At 41.9% G+C, this 21,634-nt stretch overlaps 1 protein-coding gene across 2 annotated transcripts in view; it reads right to left on the bottom strand.

Moving 5' to 3' along the window:
• Positions 1 to 11,971: 11,971 nt before the first annotated feature.
• Positions 11,972 to 21,634, bottom strand: part of Hs3st1 (heparan sulfate-glucosamine 3-sulfotransferase 1) — a 29,575-nt gene continuing 19,912 nt past the window's right edge. For both annotated transcript variants that reach the window (XM_005365970.2, XM_026788683.1), the window contains exon 2: positions 11,972 to 13,345. In XM_005365970.2, the coding sequence (XP_005366027.1) occupies positions 12,304 to 13,239 (936 nt within the window). In that variant the 5' untranslated portion in view covers positions 13,240 to 13,345 and the 3' untranslated portion in view covers positions 11,972 to 12,303. The remainder of the gene's footprint in view (positions 13,346 to 21,634) is intronic.

Genomic DNA, 21,634 nt, shown 5'->3' on the forward strand with positions numbered 1-21,634 from the left:
TGATTTGAGATCAGAAGAACCAGAGACAAGACAAGCCTCCTATATTGACTCTACTTCTCAGTATGAACCTGGCCTAGAATCAGAAATCAGCCTTGGGCTATGGGAGTTAGCTAAAACTATCAACCCAAATCTCCCCTCTATTTCTTAAATAAATAGTTGTGCTCTCTTGGAGAACTGGGCTCCTTAGATGAGCAGAGGGTCTTCCGTGTAGGAAGTCTGCTCTTCTTCCTCTTGTCTTGTATCTCCAACCTGAGGCTGCTCACCTTGAGTCTATATCTTTAGGCAGATCCGAACTCTGTCCTGGAGATTGCCAAGAGGCAGGATGAATACCTTGGAGATATCCATGACCTAAGCCATGACATTCTGTGAATAAGCTACTTTATATGGGAAGGGAATTTGTGCCTGGGGTTTAGAATTTTGAGGTGAGAGCCTGTTCTGAGTTGTCTGCAGAGCTCTATGAAAGCAGATCAAGAGGCAGACTCTAGGTGAAGGTAATCTGACATAGGTTAGACAGCTTTCTTTATATAACTGGGTTAATATGGATATTTGTCTGTAGCTGTCCATGTATATACTATATAAATATACATATATACACTGCATTTTCTTTGTTCATTCCTTTGTTGTTGAACACTAAATTGGGGTTGTAGTTTAGCTATTGTAAATAGGTAAGATGAAAATATATCTGTGATACACTGACTTGGGATTCCAAGGAAAGAAAGTTCCCCAGGAGCCACCAGGAAAAGTAGGTACCTGATAACAGTGTGATTCTAGTGCATAGATATTTGATTAAATGTCACAGTAATAATAAGTATCACATGGCTACATTGTATTTTATCTATCCAGTACTGAGAACACTTGGTGTTATAATTTGAAAGAGATGTCCCTCATAAGAATACAGAATTGGAATACTTTGTCCCCAGTTGGTGACTGACTGGGGAAGTGTAGGAGGTGTGGTCTTGTTGGAAGATGTATGTCACTGGGGGTGGGATTTCGAAGTATGAAAAGGCTTCCAACATTTTGAGTGCGCTGTCTCTGCTTCGTATTTGTGGTTGGAGTTGTGAGCTCTCAAATGTTCCCTCTACTCCACTATAATGGACTCTAACACTGTGTAACTGTAAGCCCCCAATGAACCCTTCCTTCTATGAGTTGCCTTGGCCGTGGTGTTTTAACACAGCAATAGAAAAGTAACTGATCCAATTGTCTATTTCTGCCTTTCAACTGTAAATAAAATTACCCTTGAATCTATGTGGACATGGTGAGGCTACAACACCTGCGACACTTAAAACTCCTGCCAGGCTGCTTTCCACATTGTCACCCTCTCTCCCAAGGGAAGGAAAAGAAAATTAAATTGGTCGCTGCACATTTATAGAGGCGAAAAGCTTTATTTTCAAGGAATAACTGTGGCAAGATTAAAAAATAAACTGCTAAAATAAAAAAGAAGCCACTTTATGTTTGTGAAATAGTTAAAAACCTCTACTTCCCAAAGGGATAAAGATTAATTTCCACATGGCTTACTTCAAGCACTTTTTAAAAATGATGTCCTTATCTGCATCACTTAGAGAAGAAACAGGGAGCATCCTGCCTTTACTTTTTCACTATTTGAATATTACATGGAAACAAAATGACCTTTACTTTTCAGATAGTTGGCTCAAAAAATTGCATTTGTTGATAGCACAATAAATACAAATGTCTTTGTCTATATTTTGAATCACTCACCCACTGTTCTGTTTCTGTTAGTCATTAAATATATTAAGTGGTTTTTTTTTTTCTTTCCTCACAACAAACACTTTTCCAGTTCTTGACAGACAGCACCCCAGAGTCCTGGTATTTATTTTAATTCTGACAATATTCTGAGATACCCTCTGATTTCATAGGTAAAAGTCTGAGCTCCATAAATTTTAGGTGACAATGAACATCCATATAACCTATAGCATTCCTGATTCATTTGCTACAAATGTAATGTTCCTAAATCCTTTCTTCGGGTTCTATCATTTTCTAGAATGCCTAATGGAATTTAATAGCTGTGGTGATATCGTGTTTGTACTCTAACAAATAAAGCTTTCCTGAAAACCAGAGGGAAGAGCTAGCCATAGCTAACCATAGATATTTGGAAATCTGTAGAGACAGACAGGAAGTGATAAAGCTGGGTGAAGAGAGGAATATCACGTAGGAGGAGACAGTAGCTCAGCCCTCTTTCAGTTGAGGAGTTAGCATGGCAAGAGTTGGCTGTGGCTTGCTCCTTTCTCTCTCTGATCATTTGGCATTTGCCCCAGTATCTGGCTCTGGGTTTTTATTATTAAGAACAATTAGAACTCGTGCAACACATAGTGTCCTCATTTGATTAACAGTTTATTACCAATGATACAGTTTGGGAACAGGCAAAGAAAGAAATGGCATAGGGTCAAGAAGCTTCCATGTAGTTGTTGCAAGTCCCATCCAAGGCTTTCATATCTCCATGAGCTCAGGGCCTCTCGAGATTCTATCTGCTTGGGTCAATTTTTTTTATGACTGTTGCAGAAGTTTTGCTCAGGAGAGTCCAGTTAATTAAATTGTTGAACATATAATTCAACCTTTATTGCCTGCTGTCTGTAACCTAGAAGGCCAAAGTAGTGGTAGTGGGGGGAAACTCAAAATTTCTAGTGACATGGCTGGCCCCTCTGGTAACTATATTCCATCCTAGCATTGTCCAATGCAAAGACTTTTCATTGACACACACTAAAGAATGAACCTTTTATGATTAACCAAAAGTTTTTCATTTATTTTTCTTAATACTTAAGAAATCCAAAAGTTTGGAAACTCCTAGTCAAGAAAGAGATGAGACCAAAATATAGTACGCATTTTCTGACTATATCACAACTGCCCAGAACCTTAATTCAATCTTTGTGACTATTCATATTAAAAATAAAATTCATTTTATTTTTATTTTAAAAATAAAATTTAGATGTATTGTTGTTGGTGTTCATTTTAAAAATAAAATTTAGATGTATTGTTGTTGGTGTTTAGGGTGTTTCAGTTATGGCTGAAGGAATGCTATATTGCCAGTTGTAAATTGCTACTTAAGGACCATTTAGATAGAAAGTATGTTAAAATACTGTTAAATATATAAATGCTGGATGTACCTGTGTTCCTGGATATGCTTGTAGGCTTTAAGAGCTAGAGCCATTTCTAATTTTTGTTCAATATGCCGGCAAACTGACCCTCTGAGATGCTTAGTCCGTATTTTCTAGTACCACTCAGTTTCTAAGTTCTTTTGCCAACATTTAAAACCTGGAATTTTCTTTTTTGTGCGTGTGTGTGGCTGTTTGTTTCTGAGGGGATTAACAGATAAATAAAAAATGTAAATTACAGATGAATTGTATACTTGAAGAGCAAATCAGAATTAGGTAGTCTTTAATTGTGTGGAAAATGTAAATTGCTGCTAAAGATAGAACTTCCAAATTGGGAAGCTGGAAATAGAACCTGCCATGCATTTGCGGTTGAATGCCATACATAGCTTTTAATATCCAGTGTTAAAAGTCTCAGCAATACTTTTTAGTGTTTGACAAATTGTCTAAGAAGTGTGGTAGGTCTGCCAGGCTGTGTTCTTCCATATAGCACAGTTTCCCGAGGAGCTTTCAACCTGCAATTTGTTTTAAATGTGTCTGTTCTTTAAATGGCTCTATGGAATCACACAGCAAAATTGCAGAAGAAGCAACATAGCAACAAGCCTGCATTCTATCCGTGTTGTGGATGGATTGATGTAAAATCACTTAATCACCATCAATATCATTAAAGGATTGGGTTGAAAAGAATCAAATGACTGAGGTCAAAATAGCTGAAATTACATAGGAGGCACAAGGACTTATAATAACATGCATTAGTGTAATGGACTTTGATATCATGAAAGCTTAAACCTATATTAATCCCCCCTTAATGTATGACCAATGATCCATTAAGCAGGTGTGCTGTCCATTTTATTGTTAAAGAATGTGTAGTAGGTAAATAAGCAGGTAGCCTCTCTAAATGGACCCCCATGAACAACACCTCCTATTATTTAGCCCCTTGTATGGTCCTTTCCCTTACGGAATCCCAGCTGATAGTTTTGGAACAGCAGAATGTCATGACATGTTTGCTTTATTATCTGATAACTTTCTCTTTTGGAGCTCTGTAGAACAAGCCAACAAGCCTTTTATCCTAGTTCTGTCATGCTATGGACACACCCAAGTTGGCAAAATGGAAAGAGGAGGAAAGGGAGGGAGAGAGAGCTGGGGGAGAGGAGGGTGCTACATTCATCCCTGCTTAGGATTCAGACATGGGATTGCATACATAACACTGGATATTTGTCCAGTTCTGACCTCCGGTGTTTTCTTTCATTGCCAACATCTGATTACATGAGAGGCTCTGTGAGGTCAGATTTGCCCAGTTGCTCTCCTCTAACTTCCCGGGTCTATGAGATTGGGCATTTGCCACTGAGTCGGTGTGTCTTGCTACAGAGAGGTGAATAGAAAGTAAACCAGGTCAGTCTGATACTACCTTCACTTCCAAAACACTACTAATAAAGAAGCACAGCTTTAACTGGAAACTTCTATCTGGACTTCTGATTTAACTGGAAACTTCTATCTGGACTTCTGCTTTAACTGGAAACTTCTATCTGGACTTCTGCTCTATATCAAGACATGGATGAGATACTAGCTTCTATAGGCAGTGTATGGAGCCACATGCCCGTATTAGGCAGGGAGTGATAAGATCAAGGATATAAAAATACAGCGCAAGGTGGTGTGGGTCTCAGGTTGAAAAAAATCAGAAGGATATAAGCATGAATGCTGTCAATAATTTGTGTTAGTACTCATAAATGAAGACTTTGGTTATTATATGATGTACATATATTTATTTGGTAACAACAGCAAAAACATGGATTTTGTTTGTTTTCAAGGATGATATAGAGAGCATAAGCCATTTGAATGGACTAGAAAAATTGACTTAAGGCTCTGTATTGACATAAAAGCAAGAATGTTACTAGATACTAGCAGGTTAAAACAAGACACATCTATTAGCTCAGTGTGACTCAGGAATCCAAGCCTACCCTGGGGTGGTCTCCCCAGAAGCAAACAAGGTTATAGCCAGAACATTTTCTAATAAATGTCTTTTTCCCTGCCATTGTTGGAAAAATGAGAGTTTTGCAAACACCCCTGCTGGATGTTTCTAGAAATATTCTTAGAGACTACTATTTACAACAGTCCTTTATTATATCATTTCTCAGAGTCTAGTTATGCATTGAAGGCAAAGCCAGTGATATTGATTTCTCTGTCCTTTATCTCCTACTCCCTCTCTTTCTGAACTGGTCTACTTAATCACATCCCATTACTTTTGCCACATAGAGTTAAGATAATAAATTGCACATCTTTTCAAATGTTACTGAGATGTGAGGGGAGGTTGCTAAACAAGAAATATACACCAAAGGGGTGGGTGTCTTGGGGCCATTCTAAAATTCTTTCTAAAAGAGACTTTCGAGTGGTATTGGTCTTGAGCTCTTCAAGCTCTTTGACTTCTTTGCACTTACTTTTGTCACTGGCAAAGGATCTCTCTTCTTCTTCTTTGGAGTGAAGCCTGGAGATCAAGCGTGTGCTAGAGACCACCTAGGGGAGAGTTCTGGAGATCAAGTGTGCTAGGGACCACCCAGGGGAGAGTTCGGAAGATCAAGTGTACTAGAGACCACCAGGGGAGAGTTCTGGAAGTCAAGTGTGCTATAGACGACCCAGGGGAGAGTTCTGAAGATCAAGTATCCTAGAGACCACGCAGGGGAGAGTTCTGGAGATTAAGTGTCCTAGAGACTATCCAAGGGAAAGTTCTGGAGGCCAAGAGACTACCTAGGCGTGAGCTATAGTTCTTTCTTACTAGACAGGAGTCTAGTCAAATGCCATCACTGTCCTCTGGTTTCCTCATGCATAAACAAGGTTAATGGCAACAAAGGCCTGTCAGTTGATACAAAGACTGAAATATGATTTACCTAATGCTTATGGAATTATGACTTCAAAAGTGTTCAATTATCCATTATTCATGTATTACTCAGAGACATTGTGGGAAAGGCATTTTTTTCTCCTACTGGAAATTCAGAGAAATAAAGGAATTTGTCCAAATTCATTTAACAATAAACAAGTCTACTATAAAGCTCTAAATTTTGACTGATGAAATGGCTTAATGTTTAAGGATGCTTGCCCCCAAGTATGAAGATTAGAGTTCATTCCCCAGAAACCACATGGTAGAAAGAGAGAGCTGACTCCCACAAATTGTCTTCTGACCTCCAAATAGGAACTGTGACATTGCATACTCACCCACACAGTAAATGGATAAGAAAATGAACAAATAAATAAATATTAAAACTTCTAAACCCAGCTATTTGGGATTTAAGAAATATTCATTAGTGGATCTATAGGCAAAAGCTAGAGAATACAAGTTTAGAAAGTATGAATGTCCATTGTCGGTTTGAAAACATAATGGGTTGCCTAGGAGAATACTGAATTATCAGTTAGTTCAATATTTAAGAGGCAGAAGGGTATAGTAGGGTAGAAGGAGGCTGGGCAGCAGGAGGATTTGTTTAGTTTTTAAACATTTGCAACTCCAACATCAAGTATTGTACTATTTGCTGGCGATATGTTAATAAGCAAACACATAGGACTCAGCTTGGTTATTTCCCCTGGGGTTTTCGAGGACTGAATAAAACACCATATTGTTAAATGCCTAGCAGTTCCTGGACCAAATAAAGGACTCCCAGGGGGAGGCCACACTGTGAGACTGGGATGTGATGGAGAGAATTTTCACATTAGATTGACAACTAGACCAGATTTATCATCCAAGCTGCAAACCAATACTTCCTGTCTACCTCCTACCTTGGCAAGCACAATGCAAAGTACCACAAGGTTGGACTTAAGAGGAAGACTCACCCCTGTACTGACCCTGAAATGAACATTGCAAATGAATAGAAGTACTGTACAGTGGGGCAGAAATAAATCAGAGCAATGCAATTTTCTTTATAGGACCCGGAAATATTTTGTGAACTGGAACCCGAAGTTTTACAATGATGTAATGATGCTTTATTTCTTTCCTGAGATGGGGTCTCCCTATGTAGCTCCTGCTGGCTTTGAACTAGTGATCCCCTTGCCTCAAACTGACACATGCTGGGATTGTAGGCATGTTCCAACATTCCAAACTGCACTGATGGGGTTTTGATGGTAGTCTAAAAATCAAAAAAAAAAAGAGTTACTTGATAATAATTTCATCTGTTATAATAATTAATCCTTCTATATGATAACCAATAAGATAGACTTGTTTTCTACTCTGTATTTCTGTATTTAACTAGAAAAATGATGTCTATAGGCTGGTCATACTAAATATTATATACATAGAATAAGACATGAATGCACATCTAACCATCTGAGTGTCCTAGAAGCAAAAGTTGAGCTGGGATTCATTTACTGATGATGTGGTGGCAAAAGCAATGACCACAATGACAGGAGGAGAAAAGTATGAGGAGAAACATACAGGCACTTTTTTTAGGAGTTTGGATCTAGGCTAATTTCAGGAGGAGTCATGATCAGACATTGTGCTGTGAAGTCACCTATGCAGAGGCAAGGAAACTGAGCCATTCCCCATCACCCCCCAGCTCACTCTTCTCCACAACACACCAGTCAAACATTAGTGACTTGCTCCCAGCAAGAGGGGGTATAGCCATCTCTAGGTAACATGACTTTGGCTAAAACTTCAAGAACACATTCCTGTATAGTTGTTAATAGTCAGCCTTTGTGGGAGATGGAAGATGGAGACGGATTGGAAAACAGGAATTGCCTGGGCCACTAACAGCAATGCCTATAGTCATGTAGTTAGGAGGTGGATGAATGAACAAAGATAGTGAGGTTCTGCTGACGGCTTTAAATCAGTGCCTGTCTGTCTCTTAAACCCCTTAGCCTTGTTCCCCTTTAAGCCATATGTGTGCACCAGCTTGATGGGCTTGGCAATTCATCTCATTGATTTTTCTCCCAAACTGAATGAAGCATCAGCCCATTTTCACCAAAAAAGAAATTAAGGCTCTGAGAATTTGAGCTGAAGGTCACATGGCCCAAAATGAATCTACATCCAGGTCTCCTGACTATAATTGCTTCCTCTTTCTTTTTACCTAACTGTAGAATTTGAGGAAAATGGAGCTCTTTTGGCCCCAGTGTGACCTGAAGATTCAAGGCTACTTCTGCCCTTTATCTCATGCTCAGTGATTTATTTTTTCCTTTTACTTTCTGTTGGTTGCAACACACCTTAAGACATCCTTCACGTGAGGTTCTATGCAAGGTGACTTTCCAGTGTCCTCCTGTGTCCAACCTCATACCCTATAACTTCTGTGTCAGATGTCGTCATCTTGACATGTGTCTGTGTATTACTTCTTCCCTTTACTCACCACGAGTTGGATGGAAATTGATTAGATTTAGGACACTATAAAAAACATGCAAATGAAATAAAACTTTCTCTTTCATCACAGGAAAGCCCTTTAATCTCTGATCTTGAATTTCTTCTTTATGAAACTAGGGCACTATTTCCTATCTCTCAGAGTTTGCATGTAGGTTAGAAGCAATTTATTTAAGATACCAAGCACATAGTAGGTATGATGGTTATTCTTATGTAATCAATAAACCTATACAGGAGTCAAAGGTATATGGGGGGGGCTGTGAGGTGTTCAGCACCTCCATCTTGGAAACTAGCTTCAGTGGCTATAAGTGGCTGATATGTCTTGGTTGTTTAATGTGTTTAATCCAAGCTACCCACTTGTTAGACAGGACTTTTCCTGTGCTTTTCCCACCTCCTTTCCCTTCCCCATCACTACTTTCTGATTCAAGAGATGTCCTTATGTGGGATTTTTCCCTTTGGTAACATCAATGGCTTTCATTTTCTGGCTCCAGGGCAATTCCTCCACAAAGCCTTCCTACAAAAGGGCAGGGTCTTTGTGATCCTTGAATTAAGTGGTTTTGCCACAGCTCTAATGCAAACTTTAGGTAATATTTTTTCTTCCTTCTAAAAAAGAATAAAGGAAAGGATTGAAAATCTCATATCTCATTCCTCATTCATTCTTTTCATGTGGGCTAGCAGATTACTTCTACGGATGTGGCTGAGTTGATGCCAAACTTATGGTCCTGTCCCATCTGTACACAACTCAAGACCCTTTCTCTTGCCTTCTTAACACTTTGGTTCTTATTAAAACCCCATACAGTCAATGACTATTATTTCCTCTGGATTTTCTTTTTATACTTTTAAAGAATTAACACCACACTTGCTATATAATAGAACTAAGAAAAAGGTCATTCTAATAAATATAATGACCTTTGTCCTCACATCTCTAAGCAACAGACAGGATGGACACTGGCCTCTTCTACCCTCCATGCCTCTTCTGAGAAGAGAAAGAACAAGGGAACCTGAGCTCAGAGGCCTATCATAGTTTTTCCCAAACTAACCAATTTCCAGGCTACTAACTGAAAGTCACATATCAACAGGATTTTAACACTGCGTGATTCCTGAAGGAAGGAATATGGATGCTATTCTTACTCTGGAATAACAAGGAAGGTGTGAATCCAACCCCATAGGTAATGCTTGACTCCACAGATCTCAGCTGCCTCTCTGGAACTCTCAGGTGACTGTGACCTGGCTGGAGCAGGAACCTACAACTCCCATCAGGATACTGTCTTTGTTAATAGGATAGGCATGCAATACAGTTAAGAGGAACCAAATACCATTTGACTCCTGCCTCACTGCATTTCGCGCTGACAGGAATGGCCATGGGTCCATTGCATCATCCTCTGAAGGCTTGAATGAGCAAAGTAGGAAGTGATGTTCCCTTGCTCCTTAGAATGTACTGATAACCCACTGGGGCCCTGTTATCTTCCCTGGTGGTATGCAGGAATATGATTCCCAAAGTCAATATTTTGTGCCCCAGCAAAACAATTAAAATAATTTACATTTACTAATATTTACAGTGTGTTACCCCACGTCATCAGCTATGCTAGTTCTAACAGCTGAAACTTAGCCCTGGTACCAGTTCTAACTTTCTGCATTCCTAACCAGCACCCCTGTGTGTAGCAGACCAGGCTCCAATCATAGCATCTCCACCCAGGCATCTTCTTGGGCACTAGGGATTCCCACTGGAGTCTCCTTTCATTCACAACATTGCCGGGCAGCTTTGGAAACTTAATTTAACCCTTGTGGGTGCTCTCATTCTTCAGGTTAAATGGCATAAAATCCCAAGGATACGCTGCAGAGGGAAGCACCCTGTATATCACAAAGTCTACAGAGATCGGCTATAAATACTCTTTCTGAGGAGGCAATGGTTGAATGACAACCCTAATGGGTCCCGAAGAGGAGAGCATCCTCTGTGCTGATAGAGCCTAGTCAGGAATGGGGTGTGGGCCAGATAACGGTCGGGTCAGGTTGGGACCACTAGCACACCCAACGTGACTCATTTCCCTCAGAAGACTGCTGAGAAATATTTTGTTTCCCCCTTTCTCTTCCTCTAGCTCAAACACTGCTCTTAGGGCGGAAGACTTTTGGCACCAGGAAAGACATGTCAGGTCAAGTCAGAAAAACATTTCCTCTGAGTTTGAGCTATGTCTTTAGAGTTCAGAAAGAGCCGGGTAAAAGTAAATAAATGAGAACCAGGTTGCTCCTGCATTGGCTACAACTGGGCTCAGAACCTGACAGTGTGACCTTCAGCAAGTCCCCCGGGCTTGTGGGCTTATTCTCAAGTCTTTGAACTTGCCAGAATAACCCCTTCATCTTGAGTTTGCTTGGAGGAAGTTTCAGAGAGCATTAGATAGAAAATACAATCAATAGTGCCTATTTGTGTTTCGTTCCTTCCAAACAGACTGTCAGGAAATGGTTTCATAATGCTGGTGAGTATGCCCTCCTACTGTAATGACCACATGCTACTTTCTTATGGAAAGGGTCTAATTTGTTTAATTTAAAGGCTGATTGACAGGTATGCACAAGAAATGCACGGCAATCCAGAGGCTTAGATCCGGTTGTTGTGAGCAGCTTCTGCTAAAAGGCTGTTCTGGGGAGAAGTGCAACTCTTACTGAAGTGTGCAGGTGCACCTGCTTTCTGCTGTGACTTTTCCATGTCTTAACTTTAGCCCTTGGGAGTTTCAATTTTCTTTCCTACCCAGGACTTTAAAGTTGGAACTGAATTTGAAGCATAAATGTTTATAATGTCTTTAAGTATAAAATAGAAGATCATAGGTGCATATTGATCTTCCAGGAAACAAATGCCAGGCAGAGTGAGCAGAGGCTACCCCTTACTCTGCTTCTCCTGCAAGCTACAGAATGGACAGATGCACACCAAGAGACTTTGCCTGTTTCCTTCTCTCTATTAAGTAGATTTTCAGAAACCAATGGCTCCAAAAGGCAAAGTTTATAGCCCCAAGATCATCCTGAAATCCAAGATGTTATCTTGCTTATTAGGGGTTTTACCCATTGCTGAGATCAGAGGTATACATAGATATTTTCCGAGACGAAATTGGATTTTAGGGAATTTCTTTGCAGTTATCAACTGTGTTTCTGTCCTCAGTACCATCTTATGCACTTGAAACTCATATGAGCTAAATCTACATGCAAGCTGCAGAGGTTAGATCCATATAAAGGCTGCAGGGGTTAGACCCATATGCAGGCTACAGAGGCTAGGCCCACACGCAGGCTACAGGGGTTAGACCAACATGAGGGGCGCAGGTGTTAGACCCATATGCAGACTGACCTGAGAATGGATATAACTGTCACTTCCAAAAATAAGAGACTCTCTGTGAAGAGGAAATTTAAAATGCAGGTAGAAACTTGATCTGATGACCACAGTGAGACATTAAAAATTAAAAGAACAAATTCAGAACGCAGAGAAATCTATACTACAAATAAAAAAATTTAAACAGAAAAAGAATATAGATTTGACAAGAAGGGTGCAAACAGACAGCTATTTGGATTGGAGGCAAGTTAATTATATTTAAAAAAAAAAAAGACGTCTCCAGAAATGTTTTTCAGTGCAATAGTTAAGTTCCTTCATATTATAGAGACATATACACAATGTTAACAACCATGTAAAACAATACAAAACGCCCTCCATTTAACAAGTAGAAAAATATAACTACTATATATGGCAACTGTGAATCTAATACTGTACAGAAGTCCTTTGTGGGTTTTACAAATAAATTATAGCTTAAACGCCTTTTTAAAATTCTTTCCCCACCCCGCCCTCAGATGTACACCAGAAGTTACAACAGGGAAAGTCCGAGCCTAACTGATGGCAAATCAATGCCAGTCGAATGTCCTTCCCACGAGCTCGAAGAATTTCTTATTTGGCTCATGAAAATATTCGTGCAGTTTATCGAGCAATTTGGGATCCACTTGGGGGTGCGCCCGACCTTTGGACTCGTGTAAGCAGCGGTCCTTGCCGCTGTCCCTCAGGCAGTAGAAGCCCTTGGTTTTGTTAAAGTAGAAGTTCGAGGCGTTGATCTGCGGCGACAGCTTCAGGAACCTTTCGACCTTCTGGATCTCAGGGAAAGGGTCTCTGATGAGGCGGTCGCCATCCACAATGTGGATGTGGCCCAGTGGGAAGAATCGCAGCCAGTTCAGCATGTGTGCATGGTACAGGCTGCGGTTGAGAGCCTTGTAGTCCAAGTTGAGCCGGCCGTCCCTCACCAGGAGGTCTTCGATGGGCGGGTAGGGCTTGCGCTTCTGAAGGTGGTTGTACAACACCTGGGTGTAGTCAGACAGCACGCGCTCCGAAGGGTCCCTCAGGATGAGCAGCAGGCGGATGGCGGGGTTCATGCTATGGATTCTCTCAGGCACTTTGGGCGAAGTGAAGTAGGCGGGTGTCTTCTCCACGGTGAGCTGGTTCGGAGAGGAGAAGGGCATCTGGGTTAGGTACCAGCCCAGGCCTTGACTGTAATGCTCCTCCCAGTCAAAGAAATGGACCTCATTCTCAGCCGCCGCCACATCTGGATGCAGGCTGAGCATCTCCAACAGTGCTCGGGTGCCACCCTTGCGCACCCCAATGATGATGGTCTGTGGTAGCTGCTGTGTGGAACCATTGGTCGCTGCACCTTCTTGGATGTCCTCCTGGAGGGTACCCACCTTCCGCAGAAGCTCCTGCTGTCTGGGCCCAGGACCGGGAACTGCCGGATGGGAAGGCACAAGCTGGGGCTGGGCCACCAGCAGCACCGCGCCCAGGAGCAGCAAGGTCATGCTGTACACCTTGGGAACTTCACTGAGCCACAGACCCCTGGATCATGAAGTGGCGATAGGGATGCTTCCTGATTACTGAAACATGAGTGTCTCCAGGTGCCAGTTACTAGGGAGGAAAGGAAGAAGCTATTAACTCCAAGCAAACATGGAAATAATCCAACGAACATCTATAGTCGTGAGCCCTGCCCTCATCTCTCCCAAACTCTGCCTTTATTCTATAAAGTAGGAGTGGCAGACATCTTCTGTAAAGGGCTAGAGAGTAAATATTTTAAGATTTGTGGGACACACGGTTTCCATGGCAACTCCAATTCCAACTGCTTTTATATATCTGAAGAAGCCAGAGACAATAGACAGAGCGGGGGTGTGGCTGTGTTTCAATAAAACTTTGTTTATGGACACAAAAGTTTGAGTGCCAAATAATTCTCAAGTGGTATTAAATAATACTGTTCAATTTAAAATTTATATCAGTTTTAAGCATGCGTGTTTGTGTGTTTACAGGCCTTTGCACATGAGTGTAGGTGGCAGCAGAGGCAAAAGGCCTACAATTCCCTCCAGGTTGGAGTTATAGGCAATTGTGAGCAGTTGTGTCAGGAAGTGAACTTGGGTCCTTTGCAAGAGCTTTTATGTGCTCTCAGCCGCAGGGCTGTCTTTCTAAATCTCTTCAATATTAATTGTTATTCTTGAAAATAATCCTTATGTTTAGCGGGACAGTTGTACAAAAAGGGGATTTCCCTATTAGCCACAGTTTATAAATTCCTGGTACAAAGAAAAGGACTAGGAGCATCCTTTAGACTCTAGAAAGTATCTAAGAAATGTCTTCTTCGTGTCAGCCTCTGGCAGAGATGCAGGTGCTAGAGACACAGGTGGGCTTCTGCACCCCATGTCTCCCACCAGGGGTTTCTATTTCAGTGGGGTAGATATGTCTTTGTGAAGGAGGAAATGAATATTCTAATGCTTTACCCAGCATCAGATTTTGGCTGCTACCTCATCCTGGGTACTATGCTACAAGAGCTTTGGGTTTAACCAAAGGTGTCCAGACAGATATGACAATATGCTGAGCCCATATCTGAAGCTACATCCTTGCAATAAGAACAGGTATGGTCAACTACAGGTCTGAGTGGGAGGAAGAACATCCTCCTTGGTTCACGAGCAAGAACCAATGGCTATGGTTCGGTCCAGGGGTTTGGGGTGGTTCATTGAATTTGGCCGAGGTGGTTGTGTGTACACTAATTGCAGGCAGTAGGCAGTCAGGTGACTGGAACAGGTTGAGTGATATGTTAGCACCAAATTATATGGAGAGAATTTTACTCATTTGCTAGACAACTGGAAAGTCTCCATAACAGAAGACACTGAGGTGTGCCTAATGGGATTAAAAAGGTGACATCACTACAAGAGAACACAGATTTCTTGGGCATGCAGTGTTATACATATAAAATGGCTCATAGCTGGCAGAGTTCGTGGTCACCACAACCACACAGTATGGTGTAGGAGATCAGGGCTACTATCATGAGTTTATTGTTGACGGTCTTATGTAAGGACATAAAAAGTCATAATTCACTTCAAAACTCAGGACCCAAATTAAAAGGTCTAAATGAAGACCATTATGCTTACAGACTTTCTTCCTCCTCTTATCTGAACTGTGTCACCTGTTGGGATAAAGTCCTTCCAGGGCATTAACTGCTAGCTTAGATGCGGGGACTCACACAGAGGACAAGCATGGGTACTGTTCTGAAGAGCAGACTCACAGGACCTGTCTTTTCCATTCTCCCTTAAAAAAAGTAGTGGCCCTGGTTTTGATTTGCTTTGGTCATCCCCAAAGGGTTGGAAAAGTCCAAACATGGAGACTGTAGGGCTTTTTACACTCAGTGAAATGTTTCTTCTTTTAATCAAGCTTATCATTTAATTGCTAGAGTACGTGGACAAAGGGCAAATCCAAGACTCCCAATTTTGTGGCCACACTAAGTTCTCCTGTTTACCCCAGACACGAGGTTATGTAGGCTGAAAAGTATATGTCCAAAACATAAGCCCAGAACTGGAAGATGGCTCAGCAATGAAAAGAACTTGCTGTTCCTCCAGAGGATCCAGTTTCCTTCCCAGCACCCACACAGTGTCTCACTACTGTGACTCCACTTCCAGGAGATGTGATCCCTTCTGACCTCCACAGTCACTAGACACAGATGAGGTGTACATATATAACTGAAGATAAAATATTCATACACATGAAATAAAACTATAATAATAATTAATAGTAAGTAAAAAACAAAAAGCAAAGCAAAAATCTTGAGCCCTGAATCAGACAGAAGCCTTTAGAGAGAGCCAAACACGCAGAAAAATGGACTTATGGACCATATAAGATTACGAGGAGGAACTTGAGATTGGAAAGGAAGCCCTTGGGGGAAAGGTGCTCACGGGGCTGTGACTACACCATGTGGAATGGGTTGGGTTTGCAAAGGGAGTGACCTCAGTGATTGAACTTCTTTGCTCAATGAAAGGATTCAGATTTCACTTCCTTCTCCACTGTTTAAATAGGTGAAGGCAATGAGCCCTTTGCACCTGCCTTTTACGCCTTTAAGGGTGGAGTGCACAGAAGGTCATGCTGAAAGAATGAAGCACAGGTGAAACATGGGTGGCACTAACTCTGCCAGGCTGGAGTGCCTCTCCGTGTAGTGGCACTATTGTCTTGTTCTTGGAGTTCTCTGCCTTTGGACTCAGGACTCAGGAACAACCAATCACTCACAGCATTCAACACTCATGTGACAAACATCGAGCCTACAACTAACAGCTGTATTATCTGTCTGTCTGTGCTTTCTCCGCTTTAACTTGAAGCAATTGGGTCAGTACGGAATACACCTGAGACTTCATCCTAACTGGGAATTACGAGCAGACAGCAGAGAAGATACTAAATATAGTTTGTCTGGAATGCTATGAGTGAGAAAAAATAGTCCAATTGGTTATCCAGTACCAGATGGTCAGCCCCGAAAACAAACATACAAGTAACATTACAGACACTGAGCAGGATATATGCATTCTGTTTGGGTATATCTACATGTAAACATGTGAATGCAACAACAATTAATGAAAACAAGTCATTAATTTGAAAGAGAGCATGAAGGGGTATACAGAAGGTTTTGGAGGAAGAAAATGGAAAGGAGAAACGATGTAATTGTATTACAATATAAGAAATAAAAGAAAAATTTTAAACTGGACAGTTAGTAATTTAAAAGCTCACTGTTTGTTTCTCTTCCATACTTTCTAAAATGCCTTGTATTGTGCCTATGCCTTTTTTATTCTAAAAATATTGGCAGTATATTGGTAAAACTGACTACCCCCCACATTATATGTAATACATATGTATACACACATATGTACAAATATATAGAGTACATATATTTATAGCTACCTATGTGCTATACAAATGCCATGGATGTATCTAAGATGTGTACATACGTATTTATACATGATGTACATGTAAATGTATAGAATATACACATTACTATATTAACACATTTCTGTATATAATATATATGCATACAGCAGACTTATGTTTCTTGTGTTTTGATAATTCACGCTCCTGGTGATACAACCAGAATTACTTGGTCTTTTACTCAAAGGAAGGAAAACATCTCCAAGCTCTCATGAACCTGAGAATAGTCTCTGGGGCATCCTGACCTTGACAATGGGCTTTCAAACAATAAAGAAAACAGCCCTTTAGTTTACCTCATTTCACATACTAGAGATCCCTAGATAACTTGACGATAGCCACATGGAAACTCTGGGACTGGAACTTTTGGCCCCTGAATTCCAGTCTAGTGGCTTGGGTGCTATCATAACTGTCTCCCAAACAGGTGATCTTGATATATAACAATGATAGTGTTGGGGGCATTATAAAAGAAAGACCCAATGTAATACACTCAGCTATGACAATCTCTCAGCTCCCAGTTCTAGAAGTCAAATGCACAGAGTACATTTGGCATGGCATTAAATGCATATATTGCTCTAGGAAGTAGATGGGACACAATATCTGTAGCCTGTGGAGCCAGAAGTCCTTTCTCTAGCTTTTAGTTAAGTCAAAGTGACTTAGTCTCTCTGCCTCGGTCTGATCAACTGTGAAATAAGAGTGTTTCAGTCAACCCCAAATGATTGCTTTGAAACGTGAATGAAGACGTGTGTACCAGAATTACCTAACAGAAATGGACCTCGTTTGTACTTTAAATTTTCCTAGAAACCAAATGAGAGATAAGCATTTTATAAAACTCAGTGTATTAACAATGTCATTGTTCCAGAATAAAATCACTTTCTAAAATTAATGAGCAATTTTTCACTGGGTCTTGATGATCCAACGTGTGTCTCTGACAACAGTAGTCCACTCCAGGGCACTGAGACCGATAAGGACAGAAAGCTGGGAAAGCCCTAGTTCTTCACCTGACACTTTCATAGAGAGGCCCCCTCCCAACTCACAGGGAAGAAGTTCCTATGCAGGAAAAGGACAAGGAAGGCAAGCCTGAATTTGCAGGTGACATAAATACATTCATATTTTATCTGTTCATAATTTCATTATTCTCCCACAGGAAATAAACCTGGCGACCTTGGACACAGAAGCTATCTGAAAGCTTGGGCACAGACAGAGACTACTCCACACCACTGGACCTGAGGCCAGGCACCCCTGCCAGAACAATGACAGCAGCTCCAGCTTCCCTTGGCAATAGGCTTTGGGCTGGCAGCTTTACACATAGGTCTGCAGGCCTGACAATGAGCCCCCAAACAACTAGTGTTGGTATTGGAAAACTGGACACAAAGGAATGAGGGGTCTGTCAGGAAAGGGTGAGCCGAGATAGCCTCCAAAGGGAATCTGGGAAAAGCCGACCCAGGGTCTTGCTGTGCCTCTCACTCCTTCACAGTGCCTGGGATTACTGTGGGTGCTGGGAATCAAAGCTGGGTCCTTCAGGAAGAGCAGGAAGCGCCCTTAACCACCAAGACATCATCTCTCCAGCTTTTTTGTTGGATTCTTAACCAAAACTTATGTATCTAATAAGTCTTTGGTTTTAAGGCCCATTTTTATATCTCAAATGGAGGACAATATTTCTGTGAAGACTTGTACTGGCTAGACTGACAAAATGAATCCTCATCTTTTATAGATGGGTTCTAAGACTAAGAGGGAAGTCATCCATCTTCCTGCTTCTTCAACCAAAGAGACTGTTTCCTATGTGCTAGGGTGACACATTAAGAACTAGAAGGCTGCAGATGTCCTAGGTCCCTGCTTGACAATGTCAAAAACCAGGAATGGAAAACAAAGTGCCCATAGACTCTCCCACAGGGTAGCCTTCAATGTGTTTTGAATTCAGTCCATACTGTGCAGGCTGGGAGGTTCTTAGTGTGGGGCCTGCAAACCTCTCTTTCTTTAGCCAAGAGCTGGCCACTCTGGCTTCTCTATTCTTCATAGTCCAGCAAGTGCATCCCTGCTTTGGACTTGGCATTCTCAGCTCTCCGTTTTCAGAATGCTGTGCCCCAGGCTTTGTGAAACTGTCTCTTTCTTGCCATTCAGGTTTTATTTCAAATGTCAGCTTTCCATCAACTGTTTTCACATCATCCCATTTTAAAGTCCCCGTCCATTGTTCCAAATCACCTTTGCATCCACCTCTCCTCCCAGCCATGCAGAACACTGAGTCTCCTGGCAGTGTCTTATCTTCCTGAGATGCCCATTCCAGGGTATGTCATGATTCCTGGAACACTGTAGGGGCAGAGATCTATTTCCTCCAAACTTGTCAAACGCAGGGGCCAGTAAGGCCAATGGCTATGTTACTGAGAACAGATTTTAATTCAGCAAACAGGGAACATAGCAGTCTATGTGCTGAAAAGACTGTCAAAATGCAACATCTATTCTGTTCCAAGAGAGTCAAGAAGCCAGATGTTGAAAGGGGGCTTCCTATTGCTCGGTGATTGGACAAGATCACCCAGGAGTCTAGAAAACATCTTAATTAAAAAGGAGGGGCAGCTATGAAATAACCCTTCAAAAATATTTCAATTTTCTCCATAAGTCTCCTTATTACATAATTCACATTATGACTCAGACTCCAAATGTAATTAACTTTAATATACCCTCACAGTCCCCCTAGTCTGATTGTGAACGTATTCATATGAGAGGAAATAAAGCAGGCTAGCTCATGAGAAAAACAGTGGTGTCCATGTACCTCTGTCTTCAAGATACTATCGCAGTCTCTCCACCTGACAGGAGAACGCACAGCTGGCCCAAGAAAAGAAGTTCTCTAGAGGAAAGGACTTTGAAATTTAGCAAAAGAGATGGAAAGGAAGAGGTTGGTTGTTTGCTGAGCCACCACTGTGTGCCAGACAGTAAGCACCCAAGCAAAGATTTTCCCTGAGGCCTGCGACACCGCCAGCAACATTATTCACATTTTATTTCATATGTTTAAGCCATGAAAAGGTAGTACAGAATAGTGAAAATGCAAGGAAGCTCTGGCAATCGGACATTTAGCTATAAGAACCCAAATGGGAATTCCTACAGCTCAATGATACCACGTAAGTACATCACCTAGTAAGGACTCAGTGTGCCGCCCCTCTCTGCTTCTACATATATGTGGAAACTATATGAAACCACAGCTGTTGGGGGGTGCTGTGTCGGGAGAGTGGGCCTGGAGACAGGAGCATCGAGATGAACATGTGAGAGAAGCCAGTTTGCCGGGAAGGGCTGGGAATGCTTCCTGACCTGGCAGAGATGAAATAAACAGAACATATCTGAGATTAGCGGAGATTCATGGGCAGGACTGAGGCAGGTACTACTGAACAGACTGATAAGCAGTCGTGCGCCTCATGTCCCACATCCGATTCTTTGTCCTTGGACACAGGACCTGGAAAGCTTCAGTAAGCCACCCTGAGACTTGGATCTATGCCTATATAGATCTACGAAATGGGTCTAAGCCTACGGCACATGTGGGCAATCCAGTATAAAACATTACTCATACTCAACATGCACCGCAGTGAGGGGCTAGCACACTCAACAAACAGCAGTGTTTTGCTTTTCTCCCCATGGCATTTATGGAAGCACACTAATGTTCAATAGCCTCATCAAGGCCACAAAACCATGGAGCTTCAAACGTCAATGCCAGGGTCCTTCTCCAGGACCCTCACTTTGCCGTCCCTCACACTGGACAGGAAACTTCTCTGTGGACGCAACAAGTGCAATCCAGGCAGAGGTGAAAAAAGCGAGAGACGATGGCAGGAGGCCCCGGTTCTAATAAACTGCTGTGCAAAAACTGCTTCGTTCCAGTCTCCCATGGTGATGAGCGATTTAATTTTCTGGAATGTACTGAAACCTGAGTAGGGACAGTTTGAGCAACAGAACTGTCATTTTGTTTTTTATGCAACTAAACTGGGCAATCGAAAGCATCAGGTTATTTGTTCATCCTGAAGAGTCAAAAAACGTCTTCACTTTCATCTCTGCGCAGTGATTTAAGAGTCTGCTGCCGTGGTGTCGCATTTCCATCCTTGGCAGGGCATCGCGGAAGGCAAGGCATAGGAAACAGATTCAGTCTGTGCCTGTCAGTCTGCGAAAGGACATGGGTATTTCAAGACCTCCATAAATATTTATTTTCTTGAAATTGCCTATACATGACACTCGTCAGCCAACGTTGACGTTCGGCTTTGTTTGGAGTTATGATAATTGCTGTGCAGTAGGATGGACAGGGAAGGGTGCAGGGTAGGAAGACCAAAGGGCAGTTCACATAATGTTAATAAGTGTTCTCAGAGCGCATTTGCTGTCTGAAGAAAACAAGTAAAAGTGGGCCCAAGTTCCCTTCAAAGTGATTCATATTCTTGGGATGCTGTCCCTCCAAGCTTTCCGAGTTCCCTGGAGTCCTCCACAATGCTGATAGGTTCTAAATCCACAAAAGGTTACCTGTATAATGAACACTGCCGGACAGGATTAAGTTGCGGGGGAGGAGAGGCGCTGTATCTTGGCAAGGACAGGAAAACAGCATGTACCCTTGCAGGATCGTGGAATCCTATCTCCCCTACAGGGTAACTGGAAGTCAAGCACACAACAGTGTCCTCCCCTCCAAATACAAAATTCAACCTAATGATCCTGAGGAAGGGTTGGAAGTGACTCCAGCTTCTGTACCCAGCAGACCAGGCTATATCACAATCTGAAGAATTACAGCTATCCAAGCAGGAGTCTACTTCCAAACCATTTGTTTAGAGAAGAAAATGGCACTCCAAAGGTTGGGGGAGAGGTGTGATTCTTTGCATCCCTCAGTTTTCAGGGGCTCTGGCCTCCTGACCAGCCCATGGAATGGGCCTGCAACCTCCGTGCCTACGACCACTCTCAGTGTTTTAGCCCAGGGAAGAGCTGTGCTTTGTTTCCCATTTGTTTTTCTCTGGTGGA

This window comes from Microtus ochrogaster, unplaced genomic scaffold (assembly GCF_000317375.1).
Source record: "Microtus ochrogaster isolate Prairie Vole_2 unplaced genomic scaffold, MicOch1.0 UNK5, whole genome shotgun sequence".
Classification (NCBI taxonomy): Eukaryota; Metazoa; Chordata; class Mammalia; order Rodentia; family Cricetidae; genus Microtus; species Microtus ochrogaster.